The sequence below is a fragment of the Leuresthes tenuis genome, unplaced genomic scaffold, assembly GCF_036924035.1.
Source record: "Leuresthes tenuis unplaced genomic scaffold, fLeuTen1.0.hap1 SCAF_14, whole genome shotgun sequence".
Taxonomy (NCBI): Eukaryota; Metazoa; Chordata; class Actinopteri; order Atheriniformes; family Atherinopsidae; genus Leuresthes; species Leuresthes tenuis.
In genome coordinates this window covers 16,450,021-16,469,942 of record NW_027325368.1, presented here as the reverse complement: position 1 = coordinate 16,469,942, position 19,922 = coordinate 16,450,021, and the positions used below count along the sequence as shown (strand labels likewise).

Sequence of the window (19,922 nt, the reverse complement as noted above, 5' to 3'; positions counted from 1 at the left end):
ACAGGGGTGCCCCAGGGCCTGTCTAATACTGGATTCCGGTAGAGCAATAATTTATCTTACCTACGGTGGATGACATTTGTTATGTTTAAAGTTTGAAGCAGTAGACATGACCCTAACCCTAACCCCATGGAAGCCAAAACAATTTACAGCATAAACAAGCAATAACTAATTAAATAGTTCTAACCCTAAATGTTACGGAGCCTTTTCATAGGTTTACCTCACCGTCAGACAGGACACATACTGAGTCTGTTGTTTTCAAAGGTTAGTGTGGCTCCAAAGTGATGTGTTGAAACATTAATAAAACAAACTAACTGATCGAGGCAGCCCAGCAACTCTCTTGCTCTGTGAGCTTTACGGCTTTGAGAGAGCACAGAGTGATATAATGGGTTCGGTCCCCTGTTGAGCAAGTGAGGCTGCCTAACAGTGAAGTAAGGAGGAGATTTTTGAATTTTTTTTTCTTAAACTGATTGACTTTCATGCCGGCTCTCCCGCCTACTTCTCCAACCTGAGGTTAAACAGATCACAATCTATTGTGGCTAATGCACTGATAATGTATAAGTACTTTCTACAATCCCACTTCAAGGAAATCAAGGGTACTTTAGAATCTCTTTGCATCAAGGTCCATAATTTATACTCATGAAACCATAACTTTGTCAAAGCTGCTCAAATAGGCAGGATAAACCTAATTTCAGTTTAAGCGTGAATGTCATATTGTATTGTACGCTTGTATGTACACATTTGATTGACGATTCCTTCATTGCCGCTGTACAAAGTGTAGTGAAACCCCCCCACACACACACAAAAAAAAAGAAAGAAAAGAATGTCACTCGAAAATCTGCGTGCAGGCAAATCCTTGTACTTACTAAATACAGGAGACAAATTTTCCAATTAATTTCTTTTTTCAACTTGTCATAATGCCAAGAAAGTTTTAAGCTTTAGTTTCAAGCTTTTTGTAGCAAAATACATCAAATATATATGAAAGTGCAAAAATCACAAGGCTAAGGGTTGTAATGTGGCTGAGGTATTCATAGAGACATTTCCGTGTTGCTGCTGCTCCAAAGGTAATATTGGAGGCGAATCCGGTTTCAGATCATTATTTTAAGTATTCAGATTACACTGAATTCTCTACTCCATGTACGAGCTTTGCCTTTCGTATAAAAATGGGGGTAAGTGAGGTGGAGAAGAAAAAGTGTGACTCGACAGGAAGAATTAAATGGATTGATATAATCCACTTTATCCTAGAACAAAAGGTTCACACAGCAATGAAAACACACTGAGATCAAAACACAGGAGATAATCACACACATCCACTCAGTGGGGTTACACGGCACTGTAAAGAATCGGATTAATGGCTAAATTACATCTTAATTTGACTAAAAATTGGACCAGATCGGGTTACTCGCAGTCGGATTAAGACCCACAGATAACTCGGTTGATAGTCACACTAAACGTGCTTGTAGACGGTGAAGCACGTGGTGAATTGGACTTTGCATTCTGCGTATGCTCGAGACTTTTTTCCCGGGGTCGTGACCCGGAAGTGAAAGGAGTCGATGTTACTGTTGTTGTTGTCGCCGCCGTTGGAAACAACGCAATGGAGAATGCGCCGTTGTGCATCGTGTTTGTGCAATAACCAGCTCATCACAAATAAAATGTAGAGCGACATAGCTTCGTCTTGCTCTTCGTTCGCCATCTGAGTTTGTTGTTGGTGGTGAAGAGGTCAACCAGAAGTGGCTCTATTAGCTATAGTTAAAATGGGTACAGCGCCACCTGTCATACCGGGGTATGACGTGCTTTGTGCCAGTGATTTGATTCATTCACCGCAATATATACTTGGATAACTGCCCTTCCTCAAATAAGGAGCATAACGCAATTATTGCTATAATCAAATTAATCTCCCATCATGTAACCCCACTGACTGTTACTGACAAACACAAGTGACACAAAAAGTTGAAAAATATTCAAATAACCGGACACTCTGAGATGGGAGGCTGCAGTGTTTCTGTGTGGTATTTGCGTTTTGCTGTGTGTGTGCCCACATATGACTGCTCCCCTGGGGCCGTCTTCCTGGCAGGCATCCAGGCCTCTTGGAAACAAAGCAGCGGAGAGCTCTGCACAGCAGGAGCCAGGAACAACCAATCAATGTCATCAGTGTCTCTGCATTCAGCCAACTCAGGATGATTTAATAACACCAGTCTCTCCTCCACGATAGCTTCACAGTCGTACAGTCCTGTTTTCTAAAAACTTGAAATGCTGTGTAGAATGTAAATGTAAATGAGATAGGTCAGTTTAGCACTTAGACTTTTTCCTCTTGAACGCCGTCCCTGAGATGCTCTGTTTGTAACTATGATTCTGGCTGTTTCAGATTAACTTAATGTGTTTTTCTCATTCTTTTGTGTATCTGAAATCAAATTCAAAATAAGCCTGTAGTCATAAAACAATGACGCTGATGCAATGAAATTTTGGTTTCAACTAATGTTTCAACAACTGCTATGTAACATTTGTGCCGTTTTTTAAGAAGACAGCAGGTTTTAAATTACTTGCAGACCAGTAATGTTGTTTTTATATACATTTCACGTAGTAACGAGGTTGTTACTGTTATCTGTTGCTATGAGTCACGATTTGAGCTAAAATTCATCAGCTGTTCATTTCAATCAAAAACAAATCAACGAATACATGAATTGCAATTGCTGCATTGCATTCTCGAATAAACAGCTCATATGTGACAATGACCTAAATGACCCACAGAACGGAGAGGTGTCCCAGTTACAGCCTGTTCACAGCCAGTTCTTTTGAAGGATTCCGGACAGTAGAACAGTCTTTCACAAGATTTGATGGCATGAAATCCTAGAAATGGCAGCCATGAAGGATCCTTTCTTTACTTCAAGAAGCACTTCACGGTTTTGAAGTGCGTCAGTCGAGCAGTTGTTGAGATATTCCACAGTGGACCAGAGACTGACAAGACAGGCTGATACTGCCAAGCTGCTAGTATGGACAGGAACTCAGCCTTGGGTCATCAGGCAAAACTTTTTGCACATCTGCTGCACAGAGTCATGACTTCACTGCCTCAGTTCTGATTATCTACTGCACCTGTATACACTGCAACTGTGCAGAATTACCAAACACGTAAACTAGGCCAAATTTTAAGTTGCACTTAAGTAAACCTCTGTGTGCATAATCTCCCCTTCAGTCGCACCACCTCCAAAGACATTACTCTTTTGCCAAATCCACGTAATACACATTGAAGAGGATATAAGAGAAACTCTCTACGTCAAGTACATCGATGTCACAGAACTTCAAACAAAAGCATTCTCTTTCACAACTAATTTAAGACTCCAAGAAATTAACTGTCTTCAGGTAAACTCATGTCTTTGAATAAGCCCAAAGACTAGTCTTTACCTTTTTAAACAGTACTAAAGGTTAGCAATTAAAAGTGCTAGTCTGAAATGGTATCCAATGAAAGAGTCGCCATAGCAACAGCTAGAGCGATTCATAGAGCGTGTCAGGCAGTGAAATAAATTTCACACATCAATGCACAACGGCCTCTATGGTGAGATTGTACTTGTGTGTATTTGTGTGTGCGCAACACCATACAGACCTTTGTTTTTACGTTTGTTGTACGGTGTTGTGTTGGTTGTAAAACCTGCCCTCCCATCCCATTTTAGTGGCTAAAAGTTAGCTGAAAGTCTGAAGCACAAGAGAATTTGTTTAAGCATCGATTCAGATGTGATCAGCTGACCATCTTCAATGACAAATCTTGACTTTGCAGTTTATAATAACTCCATGAAAGGAAAACACCCGGACTGAATCTGCTTAAACGTTTAGCAGCTTTTTGAGTTTAGATCAATCAATCGTAATAAAAGGGGCAAACATCTTTGAAATTACATATTGAGCAAGAGCGCTGTGAAAGGTATCCGGGAAACATGTAAACCCATGGGGCAATTATACACATTAAAATAAATGTTCTTGTTTTTGCCACCTGACACAGGCACTGCTAACTGTAATATATTTCTATCTATGGAAAGTTTCCAGCTGACGTAATCACTTGCTGTCCTTCTGGAAATTAAGCAGTTACATGTTGTGGTGGATTACTCTGAAGGCCTTTCCATAGACAATCGATCATTTCTGTATGATGGTAGAATATATTCATCTGAACCACAGTTGAAAGATGAAACTGGAGGTAGAGGCAGAAAGACTAAAGGGCTGTCCTGAAATAACACAGAACTCTGGAAACTGCACTTCGATCTGCTGCTGACTGAGACACTTGTGCTGGGAAGAGCGGAATATGCCAATGCAAGACTTGGAGAATATCCATGTGTCCAGAAGGCGTTTCAATTTCATTCAAAATTCATACAAACATGGGAAAAATTACAAATGAACAAACCTGTTTGAGTTCAAAATGTTTCAGTGAGTGCAGCTGACCTATTGCAGTTATTTTGAGCTGTGATCCAGCAGAGAGCTACCTGAAACGAACTTCCACCATCAGCTTGACCTTATGCATGCCCCGTTGTCTTATCAGTAAACTTATAGTTATATTGTTTTCGGCAAGAATATAGGAAACTGTCGGACACTATTGAGAACAAAATCCCAACTCAGAAGCACTTGTGGAGCAGTGTGTGAAAGTAATATGGGTTCTCACTGCTGAGGATAAAGTAGCGAACAACAAAAAAAGGCTCCTTGTTGACTATGTTGGAAAAACTAAAAAAGAAAATTCAGCAGCCAGCTCCAGCAGGCCTAACACAGGAGCCTCAAAGAAATACCATCGTGGATGTATAGGGACCTCTGTGCACCTTATTCAAGAGTTCTCATCACATTGTTAATCAAATGAGAGCTGTGCTTCATTAGACAGATATTCTCATTACAGGCACAGGTACAAGGACGCCCAAACTTTTGAACATGCCACAGTTAAAGTTTTTGCAGTAAAACTCAAGGAGTTACGCACTTCTTGCATCTTCAAAGATCACCAGAATGAGAAATTTGCCCAAACTTTTGTATTCAACCCTCCTTGATATGCTCAAGAAATAACTGCCATACTTGTGTGAGATAAAGATATAAGTATAAAATTGTATCATTTGTCATTTTTCGCTAGTAGATTGCTACTTTTTTGTCTTCGGCACAATTAATTGTTAGGAAACAGGCTCAGGGAAGGTTTTATACCAAACTGTGCTGCACTTGTCTTCCTCCCCTCCTCTTTGACTCTTTCCTTTGCTACCTTGCTCCCATCGGTCTTATACTGGCACACTGCTCATTAGCTTTCTGTCAGTCTTGGTTTCTGTCTTCCCCTCTCTTCTCCCACTCTCTTTCTCCTTTGCTGTCATGCACTTTCCTCACCCTCCTCTTTCTGCTTTTTCATCAATTCATTCTTTCTTGTCTGTGATTTCAACAAAAGATCCTTCAGGGATCTCCTTCCTTCTTATCCCCCTCTCCGCCATCCAGTCCATTTTCTTGCTTCTACTAAACTGTTCCCTCTTTCTTTCCTTGTTCTTCTTTCTTTCTCATCCCTTTCCATCTGCCCTCCTCTTCTAATTTGCGAGAATGTTTTCTGTAAGAAAACAGGCTCCCAACAGACCTCCCACATTTCTGCAAAAACACACACACACACACACACACACACGAACAGGAATCGTGACTGCTGTACCCGTATAAGCCATGGTGTAGCGCAGAGGACTATGGACTTATAGGTGATTATAAATACGCGTGCACATACACAAACATACACCAGCAATTACACACATGCATACCACTCAAAGTGTGGTACAAAGACAACATGATCACAGTCACACATTACCGTCACTACACAGCCTTGAGCATGGAGCAGGTGAGAGAAGTGAATGCATAAATGAAGGGGGAAATGAAGTGAGAATCAAGAGGTGAGAAAAGAAGAGCAGGTGATGACTAGTGAGCAGAAACCCGACTCTGTAACTTTTCTGGTGTCCAAACAGAGCTGCTATATGAACTCAGCCTCACTCCTTTTGAAGGAGAGTCGAATCCTCCCATCTGTCCACCAACCACACTGACTGATCTTCCTTTGATACTTCCTTCTGTTAGAGGAAAACACCCAGGGCACTGTCTCCGTTTTGTGCACTTGTGTGTGTTGCTATTGTGAGATGCTGTCCTTAAAAACTCGGCCCATATATCGCAGTGTATATGCCTTTGTATAATTCATGAGTCAGGCTTGTTTCTGGTAGGGTTCACGATTGTGAATCCGGAGTTAATTCGGTCAAAAGTTCCTTAAAATACTTGAGCAAGACAACATTTATCCTGTCTCACAGTCCTTCAAGGATGATGGATTCCATTGATGACACAGAAGATAAATGGATATTAGAGATGTAAAGATGGACAGATAAGAATCTAACCTGATTTTTACGCTGAAGATGTCATTACACTGATACATGGACATGAATCAAGAAAGATTCCTTCTTTCTTCACAAGAAAGAATGGAAATTGCACAGCGGAGCATTGATTAATTAGAACAACAAAATGGAAGACTCACCTGGTGAGACATGATGGTGAGTCCCTGGGTGACGATACAAATAGCATAAGTAACAACAACCTACAAGATAACCTACAAGATCACTTAAGTACGTTGAATGTTTTTTCCGATCACAATTCGGCCACAACTCAACAAGGTCAAAGATGATTCCAGCAGCTACTGCACAATTTACGGCTAAACAGTTACAGTCTTCCCATCTGGTTAAGAGTGGCGGCTTTGTTGACATGATAATGTAATACATTATTGCTGTGGTAAGAGACTCCGACTTGACAGTATTTCACCAACAATTTAGTGCCAGATTTCAACATCAGAAGCATTTTTCCTGTTCTACTAAAAATACGTGCGATTCCCTGGTCTTTCATTTAATATTTGTTTGAAGGCAGCTCATCAATGCCACATTTACAGAAATGACTTAACGGTTCCCTTAACTTAACGGTTTTTGTCATTTTCAGCTGAAAGCATTACAACATTTGTGCATATTCAGAAATGTCAGCATTTCAAATACACATGCTCAGATGTCGACCTTTTCCATTGTCACATCGAGTGTAATTTAATATTCAGTCTGCGTGTTGAACTCGAACCGAAACCTGTAATTACAAACTAAACTTTTGATTGTGACCCATTTAGTTGTGCTTCAAATGTGGTGGCGAGAGGCTCCTGAGTAATTCTTTGCAATTCAGAAATCTTGATCTACCTACTTCAGTTAATAATGGTATTCTCTTGTCTCTGCGTGTCAAGGTCTAGCATGGCTAATGGCCAAAACATTGTCATTGTTGCACTGACACAGTGAGTGCTGCGGCCAACAGCACTTCGAATCCTGACAGTCAAGTGATGGGCTGTGGAGTGGAAATGTTAAGTGCCACTATTACTGATTTCACTGTCAGAAAGTAATTTGCAGATAAACTCTTACTGTGGACATTCAGATCACTCTCTATTTGTACAGCACTAAAAGGTGAAACGGAGGTAATTCACAGTGTATACATTTGGCCTTTTGTTTTTTTGTGTACCGCGGCCATAGAAGAATTCAAATGCATTCCAGTCTTTCAAAAGGCACTACTGTGATGTAGAGCATGAGTGAAAAGCACTGGAACAACTACTCAGTGTCTGGAGGACATGATAACACTGAAAGAGCATCAGCCATCTTGAGACTTTCAGCAAACAAATTTCACTCTGTGTCCTGAAAATTATATTTTCATGCATCTTATGTATTGTACCTCACACACAAAAATACGTTTACTATAACTTTAATTTCGAAAGAAGTTGTTAAACTATACTTAATCGTTCTCAGGCCTCGGTTAAGGTTGGCTTCAGACTGTTGTCTGGATTAACAGATTTAAAAATGCAGGGTTACGCAACCACCTTTGTGTTTTACACTAATCTTTATACAGGGCTTTCAAAAAGGACATGGAGGAGTCAGCCAGTGAGGGAAATCGTCAGCCGGCTTTCCCCACTGATTGGGACCATGCTGGGGGACTAAAGAAGCTACACTGAGGCCATCCGCACTGGATTCTGGGGTTTGATTAGTTACTACAGCTAACATCTCCTTTTCAGCAATGTAGAGCTGTGTTTCCAGTTCAGTGAGCATCATGTCCAGTGCTCGGAAAATACTTAATTCATAAAGAGGTATGACTATCTAAAAGAAGACATAGCCTCTCAGTTGAGTGTGTGAATACACATTTATATGAAACCTGTGCGGATGTTATTACAACAAGATACAACATTATTTTGAACTGGAGGTGAGTGGTCGTATAATTTACATGCATGCAATAAAGTAGCCAGTTGAAATGAAGTAAGTAGCAAGCTATTTGGATGGCAGCCAGCACTTTTAGTAAGGCCTCTCTATAAGAGAGGAGAAAATTGCATCCTCCAGAATGACCTCAATCTTATATCTTAAACCTGATATGTCATCATACAACGAAGCATGACATTAGGTCTTTCACTGGGGTTCTAAGATGTTTCCAGGACACACTCAAGGCTCTACAAAGCTGCCTTCTCTTTTCATGCAGCCGAGTCATGGAAAAACTGCCAAATACGATGCCCCTCCAGACACTCCACTTTTTGAATATGTTTTTACGGTTTGCTTTTAAGGAGAATTTGACCTAATGTAGGTGCACATGTTGAGCAGTCGGTATGATATGTACGTTATCCTCCAGTCAGAATAGCTGTGCGTGCCCATTATCCACCCCAACCACCTCCCGCCCCGGCTGTTGTACTGCTTCATTCATTAAATTAACTAATTCCTTCTTTCATTCATCAAAAGTATCACAACATGAACCATGGTCCGATACAATACAGACGGAGGTTGAATGTTTCCACATAATAACTTTTCAAGAAAACTGATATTGACAAAAGCTAAGATTTCTAACCATAAAAGACATTTTATTTTAGCATTGAAGCTGCCTAAAAAAGTTGCTACAGCTGAGAGTTATTTGCTACGATAATAATATTTGAAGGTTAGGCTGTTAAGCTATGAGATTTCAGATTTTTCGACAGCAACAGTAAGTCGAACAATTTATTTCAGCAAGAATACCTTCCATGCAAACAGATCTCAGTCCAAAAGTGATCAAACTCTACACAAAAATCTTCAACAATACCTCCATCAGAGCTTGGTGAATGAAACAGGCGGTTTCAGGGGACACCTCCCAAGGAGTTTTCTCCTCCACCATGATGGCATCCAGCGTGGCCTTCTCTAGGATGACATCAAATGATGCGTCAGAGAACGAGAGCTGGCGGACGTCCATCTGGTGCCAGGTCATGCTGGGACAGTCGCTGTATCTGGCTCTCATATTACTGATGCACACTGAAGAGTAATCAATATTGGTGATAGCGTGGTAGCCGGCGTTGTACATGTCACCACTCATGCTGCTGTTTCCACAACCTGAGGGAAGAGAAATAAAACAGGACATTGCCAGATGAAAAGGGCAGCCCCCTATGGTGCAGAGGAGAGGGGGTCAAACTGAGGAGGGGAAGATGATTAAACTAAGAGGATGAATTGGTAAGAAGATGTGGTCGGCTAATAAAAATATAACGTGATTACTCCAGCATAACTTGACTAAACATCAAGTGACTCCTACAAGAACAGAAAAGAAATATTGTAGATCATGCTAAGGAAGTCCTTTCTTATCTATAAGAATATACATCTACCACCTGAGGGTAGACCTACATTAAATGACTAGAATCAGTTACAGGCCATCAAAAGTAAGCAACAACATTCAAATTCTGACTAGCTTACATGTTCATGTCTCAGTAATTAGAGCCTCCTGAAGAACTGTGACTAATAAATGTCGATCATTCTTTCAAAGAGCACATGAAGGCATGAGTCCTTTTAGCTTAAATGGAATATATATAAACATACATGGATAAATACAGCTTATAAATACCAAAGGACAACATTCATGTTGTCTACAGTAATGTATAACTAATGTACTGTAGTCGATAAGTTTATGCAAGGGTAGTGAAATATGTACGATATAGGCGTGGCAGGCTTTGTGGGAGACTATGAATGGCTGTGGTGTCCTCCTACACCCTCACGTGGGGCAATACTGGTAAAGTGCAACAGTAAGCGCTAAATACAGCAGTTGACAAATAAAATAATGAGTAATATTTGTATTTCTGTGGAAAAATTTATCCCAAAGCTAGAACCCAGACTTGACAAATTGAAAATGTCACAGAGAGACGGCTGCTCACTGGTAAAGTGATCTGAAGAAAATGGAAAATGTCATTTTTACGCCCACTGTTCATTTATTTCTATTTGGACTGTGCAAATTGAACAAAGCACTGCAAAGTGTTATATGGACCAAAACCTTACACTCTACACACTAAGTTTGCACAGGTAGTGCAGCTTTTCCTAACATGATGCCATACTTGAAAAAAAAAAGTCATCAGTGTTTGAACTTGTTGCCAGCTGCTGGCTGACAGATAGATATGACAGATCTGAGAGGGGAACAACACAATGACAAAAGAAAAGCGAACAGAGCCTCACATGTAGCAAGACAAGATGAAAATAACCAGCTGAATGCAGCATCTCACCTTTCGGATCATATGACTCAGATAGTGTCGATGGAGGAGGAGGAGGAGTGGGTGGAGAAGGTAGGCAAAGACAAAGAGGAAAAGAAAAGAGTAGGAGGAAGACTTATGGGGGACATATAAACTCTACTGAAGCTCATGTTCTGTCTCAGTAAAAAGGTTGTGTGAGGCGGCTGTCAAGACAGTAAAATTTCCTTGTACTTTTTAAAATGTGTATACACGCATCTGTATTTAAGAGCATCTGCCTGGGAACATGTGAGCGAGTGTGATGGGTGTGGCTGTGACTTCCAGCAGCACGACGGTACCGACACCTCAGTTGCAAATGTGTGGCTGCCGCTTGTTATCACCTTACTGCTTCAACTAATTACAAGCCAGCAACGGCTTCCCAAATGTGTCGAAGAATGATTCCATTTTCAGTCTCACACCGAACAACATGTCTGTAACCTGTTTAGATTTGCATGTGCTTGCCTGCGGCGCTGAACATGTGGAAAGCTGCTGTTGTACAATCTAAGGTACAATGCCGTTACATCTGTACACGACTAAAAGGCAGAATATGTGAGAAAGACATGGATAAAGATGGAAAGAACGTGACAAGAATAGAAACTGTAGCCAAAGATACAGAAAGATCTGGAAATATTTAGACGACACCATTTCCATTGTGTACGCCACAATACTAAGTAGAAATGTGTCATCGGGCAACAGGCAGGGTGTAATAAACATAATGATTTTCATTTTTCAATACTTTCACAAGTATCCTTTGCAGGCAATGACCATCTTGACGGTATTAGATCTAGGATTGAAAAAGAGGGGCGAAGTTTATGTTCAACATCACACTCTCACCATTTCACACCCACTGAAATTTTGCTGTGGGAAATTCACTGGGTTTTCCCTGCAGTCTCATCCTGCCATTTTCCTTGAAAGACAGAACTGAAGCTGACTGTGTTCCATTTGCAAAATGGAAAACCTGTAGGGATATCCAACTTTGGAGAGGCATTAAAGCTGATTTTTCCAACTGACAACTCGAAAACTCCAATTAACGAGTTCAAACTAAACACACCATCGTGCCGCCTTTCAGTCATTTCAAAATTGCTGTGTTTATGCTGCATTTTCCATTTGTCTAATCAGAAATATCAGATTCTCGCATATAAATATCCTTTCACCAACATCAAAATTGGAATTTTTTGTTCTACTTTATTGCCTGTTTTCCTACAAGATATACACCCTGCATCACTATAGCTGTAAGAAGTGTTTGAAGTGCCACAGTTTTACTCATTTGTCAAGAGTCTAGCGCCCTTTTAGTCGTCATGAAAAAAATGGATTTTTGCATTTATGATGCTTTGTAATATAGAACCCTTGCCGTGGCTGTCCTCAGATGTTTTTGTTTGTTAGTGTTTCCACCTTTAATGTTTCTTGTATTGACATGTAGCTCAGGCATGCTATCAGCTGACAGACTGGCCACTGCAGAATTTTCCACTTCTCTTGGGTTGCCTTCTCAGTATGTTTTGTCCATCTGTTCAGTGAAGTGCTGTCCTGTCAAATTTCCTGCATCTAGCTGAATCTGAGCAGACAGAATTTCTTGGCAGAACTCAGAATTCATCCTGTTGCTTCTGTTTTAATTCACATCTTTGATGAACCCTGCTGACCCAGTCCCACGGGAAGCCACGCATGTCCATGTCGTCACAGCTTTCCATTCTTTTAAGGGTTGATCGTTTGGCCTATTTTCCATCAGATTGTGTGAATCAACAAGTTTGCATTTGCCTGCATTTGTTCTGGTAAACAGCTAAAACAAGAACTGTGTCCAAATATATTTGAAATCACAATACGGAAAATAGATAACTTTTTTTTTCTGCATTCAAATGTAAGCGTGCGCTTGTGCACGTGTGTGTTCTGGACACCAGAGGGTGGAAGGTGGTGCCAGCTCTCTGAGAAGTTGGCTTCAAAACAAGGACTGAAAATATGTCATCGCTGCTTGTCACACACACATAGCAGAACATTTTCTTTATGGATGGCGAGGAAATGTGTCAAGAGTTGAATTACACAGACTCACCAGTGTCTTTCAGATAACTGCCAAAAGCAACTGGCAGCTACACTGTATCAAGAGAAGGCAACTTCACAGACAAGGAATTAGTGGAAGAACTCATTTCTTTTAAAAACAGCAAGAGACAGCGCAAATATTGTGGCTTCAGCCCTCATGAAAAGCGATTTCCCAACTCCTGTTCAGTTAGGGGTAAAAATAAGAACCCGGTCTCCAGGCCACATATGGTGCTGACCACATTGGGTTAAATCGCTGCCCCTACCCCTCTCAAATCCCCAGTCACACCAGACATTGTTTCCAAAGGGTTTTCCCCGTAGACACACTGATGTGCGAGTGCGTGTGGGAGTGTGTGCGCTATCTTTTTCCATGTACTTCGCTCGGAGGAAGGGGTGTCACATGACATCTTGTTCCTGGGGGTTGTTGCGACAATTATAGTTGCAAGGCTGTCATCGAGAAGACAACTTTTATTCTGGGTCTGTTACATCAGCTGGTGGCCCCCGCAGCCTCTGACCTACACACGAACACGTCGACCTACCTGCACACACTAGCTGCATGTGAGTTTGTGTGTATGTGGAAGTTTGGAGACTGAAGGCAAGCCACCATAAGCTCCCAACAACCACATAATGCCTCCTTGCTGGATTATTCAGAGCAGCAGAGGGGGAGACTAAAGTTAGAGGTGTCATATCACCTCTTTCTGCTGGCTATGTAAACATGTGATGGAAAATTTGAGTCCCAGTCTTAAAATGTTTCATACCACTCATAACAAACCGGGCAAAACAAACAGATTAATATCAGTCATCTGAATGTCACATGTTAGTTTTTTTTATTGCTTTTGCTTTTTTTTGTCGATTAACACGGGAAATTCAAGTATATACAAATTTTATCAGGATAGGAAGTAACCTCGCTTTTAATGCAGAGAGGAATATCGTCCACAGATGCAGGCTGTTCTCTATGGCAGACTCAGCGATGCTCTGTTCAACAATGGTATCGGGTTGAGTGTCTGACCTGATGAAGTCTGATATTCAAAAAAACAGCCTAACATGTGACTAACAGCTGAGGAGATACAACACAGGAAAGGAAACCTCTGAGGCAATCCACAGGAATAACCCTGGATCCCTCAGCTGCTGCTGATACACAGATGTTTTACCAAGCATGGGGAAATAGCTCCACAACATTCAAGTGTTTTTATCTAAGTACAATATCCAAACCAAACTGAGAGGCTGAACTTGTACATACTGTAACTCCCCTCCGGAAATTCTGAAACAAATGAAAAAAATGTGAACTCTACTTGAATGATGACAAAACTTGTCTTTGGTCTAAGATCTGCAATGGCAGGGTATCTGCATCTCAATTAATGCAACACGTGCATTTCATGACCCAAATTATGGAGTCAAATTCTTATGTGCCATCTATCGGCAGCAATGTCGTATAATATGTGTGTTTCTTTTGCAGAAATTTCATTCAGTTCACGTCCTTGACTTCTGACTCATACATTGGAGGATTGACCTTTGAGCTTCAAGATGACAACCATCCACAAACAGCAACTTTAGAGACTCCATCTATGGTCAAGAGGGGTGGTGGGTGGGGAACCCCTGCGTGTGAGCCAGCAGTTTGAAATATCAAAGCTGCCATCGGTCAGGTGAGCCGAGTGCAGCAGTGGAAACTCCATGATGTCAGAAGCATGTGGGGCATTCATTCACATCCCAGACTGGTTTAGACACATTAAGGACGGGGACCGTGGCCAATGCTGAGGAAAGGTGATCTTCACATGCACACTTAGCAACAACACCGAGCTCCATCACCCCCACACACTCAAGCTTTGGGCTTGCCCAGAGTAAGCTGAACTCCATGATCACACTAAGTTTAGCTGCTACTGCTGTAAATGTCAACAAATGGAAAGCTCCCATGTGGAAGGCTGTTTGTTTTTGTGTGTGACTCCATCTGTGTGTGTGTCTGTGTGTGTGTGTGTGTGCACATGCACATTAATTATATGGATGTGTATGTTTGGTGTCACAGCTTGTATTACTCGTATTACCCCACATTAAAGATGGAAACGGAGAGGAATTTTCCATTATTTACACAGATGTAAAGCTTATTTTAGCTGTTTTTAAAAAGAAAGAAAAAACAAAACACTGTCACGTGATTATTTGAGGTCATAAAAGCCTGCACGTGTTGGGGCGGAGGGTGCTTGTGTGTGCACTGAGACAATAATAAAATCAGACAGTGTCACATGGGACCTTTTTCTAACCAATTATCTCTCATTATATTTCCCCATAAGTTAGTGTCCACTTTTATTTGGTTAATTAAGTATAACCATTAGGTGCAAATAGGGAAAGCTCTTGGAAAAAAACTGCACTAGAAACAGTTTGTGCAAGCGTTTAAGGATGTGGATTGTTCTTTAACTTCTGCCAGAAGGGTTAGAGTGGAGTAGTGTCCGTGTAAAGTGGGTCTCTGAACTTATTGTAATTACCTTGTAAAGGTCTAAGCAGTTCTTGAAGGTTTTCTCCTGAAATCAACAGTGATCTCTTTTGTTGTGCTAGGCACTAGTTTGTTGTCCAGACACCACTTCGACAGATGTTACAACTCCTCCCTGTAGTCTATCTCTGTCACCTGAAATCCGGCTAACTGTGCGTCCGTGCGGTAAAGTGGGCTGAAGTGTGTGACTACAGCAAAGTGTTAAATATAGTCCAATCCCTTTGTAATTGGCCAGTTTGACATAATTGCATGGCAGACTGACAGTCCTAAGGCAATGTTTTCCGCTGTCTGCCTTATTGTGAAGAATGCTAAAATATATAAAAGAACCACCAGGAAACAAGGGCAATTTTTTTGGGTTGTCCAGGTAGCTATGTAATGCACAAGGGAAGGTGGATTCTCTCTTGATCCGTTTGCTGTCTGTGGTAATTTTATACAATCAGTCTCTCTGAGCTTGTTGCTGTTGATCCTGAGAAACGTGGGCTTCGTTCCAGTGAAAGTAAATGGTTTCTACTTAAGTGTGTGGTGAGACTGGGTGCGTAAGCGTCCTCCTTATGGCTGTCAAAAGAGGCAAAATGCTTTGCAAAGTGTGGAAAGGTTGCCACATAATTTAGTTGAGGTTTAGAGTTTTACTTCTGGAGTTTGTCAGAATGTTGGTTCCTTTCCAGATGGGATAGGCTCCATCTTTAAAAAAGCTCTGCTGTGTTACACTGTAGGTTTGTGTCAACTTAAATGCACCATCTCTCTTTCTTTCTCCGCGCCGAAGCTTCCAGCAAAGGAGGCCTTGGCTTTTATGCAATTCATGTTTTTCTGTCACCGAAATTATGACAGCAAAGTGGATGAGAGGTTTTACAAAACTAAAAAACATTAACTAAAAAACGGCAGAAGAGAAAAGGAGGGAGTAGACGAGCGAAGGAGAGAGGAGACAAAGAGAGATGCACGACTGGGTTAACTAAGCAGCCTCGTCTCCATGGTGCTGTGAACCCCCTGCTTGATGTACACCAAGTCCCCAGTGTTTTTACGTCACTCTCTGTGTATGTGAACATACATCACCAGCTTGCACTGATGTAATCTGATGAAGGGATATTTACAAACATAGCTGGATGTATGGTTCTGTATATGTGCATATATTATATATTCTCTTTGCATCTGCATCAGATTCAAATACTCTACAGAGAAATGATTTTCTAGCCGTTTCAGATGCTTCAGAAAAGTTGCATCAGTGCAGTGGCCAGATGAAATTCTCTCAAAAGCTCAGCTCTTCCGGCAAGTTCTCCACAAGTCTCTTCTTTTCTCCACTTACAAAAGCAACCTCAGTTATGTAACCGGGTATAGAGATAATTAGTGACTGAATAATTAAGCGTGTGCCTGTGACAGTGTGGCTGTTTGATGGAGTGTGTGCCTGTGTGTGCATGTGTATGTGAGAGAGATGGAGGACTTTTGGAAGGACTCCACAGTATGAATCTGCCTCTCTGTTGTGGCATGGCGCCCAAAGCCTTTCTGCGATCCAAAACACCAACAGGCACCAGGAATGGAAACTTAATAAACTGCAACAAGATAGAAAGCCATTGCTTCTCACTTTATTTTTTCTTGTTTATGCCAGAACTAACAGTTATTGAAAGCCACCCACATCCCTCTTTATATTACTATTTATGCCTTAAACAATAACATAAGTCAAGCATTTGCTGCACGTTTTTTTTTTTTTTTTTTTGGAAAACTAGAGGCCTGAGTGTATTACATTTTAAGCTTTGCATAAAAAAGAATTCTCATCTGTGGAAGCTGCGGCACTACAGTGTGCATTTAAAGCCCACTTTAACCCTTAAACATGGTCAAACAGCCACTGAAACACCTTTTGTGCTGTGGTAAAACTCTTGAGATGAGGAACGATGGATGGAGCACTAATGTGAAAGCTGTGCAGCCGTCAGACAAAGTAGGCGAGATGGCGGCAAGTAGGGTGACTAAAAGTGGGAGTAGGAGTTAGACAAGAGAAACAAAGACAGACAGTGCGGTACAGAGGCTAAATGATGCAATTTGAGCTGCCCTTTTTGTGCAAATGAAGGAGCAGTGGGGGCAAACACACTGTATGAGTCAGATGTATCACAGCACATCAGGTCCTCGTACAGGATGATGCTGTGGCCTGTTACACTTCCAGAAACAACAGTAAGCACTCCTCCCTTGGAATTATACATAATGATACAATAAAGTGAACAGACTGATATTATATGATGACAGTCAGCTATTCGTAGAGCTATTGTGTCCATATCCCCATCACTTGCAGTTTTCTTTGCACTGAATTGGCAACACAAAATTACATCAATCAACACCCCACACAGCATGTCTAAATACGCTCACACTTCGCATTGTGGTATTGACAAATACAGATGTGTGACACCTTACTCTCTCTGGATATCCTCTGGATGGATGAACGCAACGCCTAAAAAAGATATTCCATCAGTCAGTGTTTTCATCATCACGGAAAAGATGTGGGTAACTAGTAAGCTGTGGATTGGAAAAGTTTTTGAATGAGAACCACGGTGCTGTTCTGCAACAAATCATCAGTAATCTTACTAGATTGGTTTCTCCCTTTGGGTGTGGACATGCATGCTCAGCTGCATTTCTTACTTTGGGATATGATTTTTTTTTTTTTTGTCAGAATAATTCCACAGATAATGTCACGAAATGAACGAATAATCATCATTTACAGCTATAGAAGCAGGAACAAACCATGATGACTTTTTGCACCAATTTAAGAGACTTGGTTCATTTCTGTACTTTCTGTCTTTTTTCGCATACATGTATGCTCTTAATAAATAAATAAAATCTAAATAAATACCAATTTTACTCATTGGCCACCAGTACAAAATGCAAAAGCAGGCCTTAAAAGTGGTCCAAGTATCTGTCCATAAGGTTTGTAACCTGAAGACTTGGATGGATTCATCTGCATTACACATACTAGTGTATTTACCTAGGGGGTGGGTTTAACCTGATTTTATATATATGGCTTGTCTTACCTCAGTTTGAATATAAACCAAACATACAACACATCTCCCCTGACACCTTTCACTGTGCCACACCTGTCATGGAAAATCACCATCACTGTATGACACAGTAAGATCACCAGCTCTCTCCATTAGTTTAAAAAGAAACTTCCACTGCAGTGGAAAAATCCACATTGTCACAGCTTTTGTAGGTCGTATTATATACAGTACGAGTAAAACTGAACCATAGGAGCTCGTCTGGTGTGTACGTGCATGGTTGTATTATCGACTGCGTCTGTCAACATCTTCCCTCCTCGCTCACCTTGACATTCATTAAAGCCACTCAGCCAGGCTGAGTCAGAGATACTGATATTTACTTTTCCATCAGGCCATACTAGCATGGACCTATGTGATTATGCAGTGTGCGTGCATGCTTGTGTGCGTGTGTACATCTCCCTCTGTACTGCAGCATTGTTTTAATCTGTCAGTGAGTCAGTGTTGTCGCAGCAGAAAGGTCATGATTCAGCAATAAACTGAGTGTGTAAGTGTGTGAAAGAGCAGATTGACAGGATGTGATTAATCCATCTCACCCTACCTGTGGTGAGATGGGCACATGACACACACACACGTTCATTAGAAGGAGGAAACTAGTGCAGTGAATGAAAAGAAAAAAAAAGAAAAATACTGCACTACAGCAAAGTTAGACAGAAGCAGTTGTTTTTTCTTTTTCTTCCTACACATCCCTCAGATCTATCATGAGAAAAACCAGCACAAGACAGATGCTACAATGACGTACTGTTTTGCAAAAATACGTCTTAACTTAAATGTTTGAGGTACTATTTCAATTATTCCAAAACATGTGTCGGTTATGCTTGTGAATGACCCGTGCTGTGAACAAGACACAAGCACGTAAACACACAAAGACAGACGTGCACACAGACATTATGTGGAGAAGAAAAAGAGAGAGTAACAGCAGTATAGGTATTTTCAATTAGCCACCTACCAAGACTGCGTCTGTGACAAAATGGAATAGCAGAGAAAGTACAGGTATTATTAAGCTTATAAGTACACACACACACACACACACACACACACACACACACACACACACACACACACACACACACACACACACACAGTGGCTCAAACTTGAGTTGACTGGTTAATTTTCTGCCCGGCTGGCAGGCAAGTTTTGTCAGTTCAAGGTGCCTGCGTCTGTATGTAAATGGCTCTCTTGCTTGACCTTGGTGTGATTATGCAGTATGGATCAGGTACAACAGAAGAGGCCCGGTCCACTGTGGGAGCTTTATGGCTGACAAAGCATATTGATTCCTGCAGGAGGAAATAGCATGTCTCCCTGCAGTTTCATCGTGTCACAGCTTGATCTGAGAACAGGCTCTAAATCAAGGGGGCTTCTAGAAATGTGTTACCCGGTGACAGCCGCTGATTCAAGGTATTAAAAAGTCTCTAAATTATACGGCATAAGTTTTTGTTTGCATGAGTCTTAAGTAATTGATTATTGTAACGACACTACTACACTGAACGGATGGACAGAAGTTTCAACTCACAGCATGTGAGGCACTTGGTGTACACCTGTAAGTGTTGGTCACTCCACCCACCACCTCAAGCAAATTTTCAACCTGGGAAAACTGCAGTGAAATATACACACAGTTGAAAAAACAACAGCTAAGTAGCACTTAGCACTGAAGCTGTCACCATTTGGGACTGGATAGTGTAGTGGTAAGAGTGCCACCTTTCATGTGTGTGACCTGGGTTCAAATCCGCTGCATGAAAGGTACTATTACCTCCAGTAGGGGTCCTTAGGCAAGGCCCCCTTACCCTGTCTGCCTACCTGTAAGTCGCTTTGGATAAAAGCGTCTGCTAAATGCATAAACATAAACATAAACCGTTTGAATATAGG

The 19,922-nt window shown here is 41.2% G+C and overlaps 1 protein-coding gene across 3 annotated transcripts in view; it reads right to left on the bottom strand.

Moving 5' to 3' along the window:
• Nucleotides 1–19,922, bottom strand: part of ece2a (endothelin converting enzyme 2a) — an 81,324-nt gene that overhangs the window by 31,632 nt on the left and 29,770 nt on the right. For all 3 annotated transcript variants that reach the window (XM_072364220.1, XM_072364221.1, XM_072364219.1), the window contains one exon: nucleotides 9,085–9,368. In XM_072364220.1, the coding sequence (XP_072220321.1) occupies nucleotides 9,085–9,368 (284 nt within the window). The remainder of the gene's footprint in view (nucleotides 1–9,084; nucleotides 9,369–19,922) is intronic.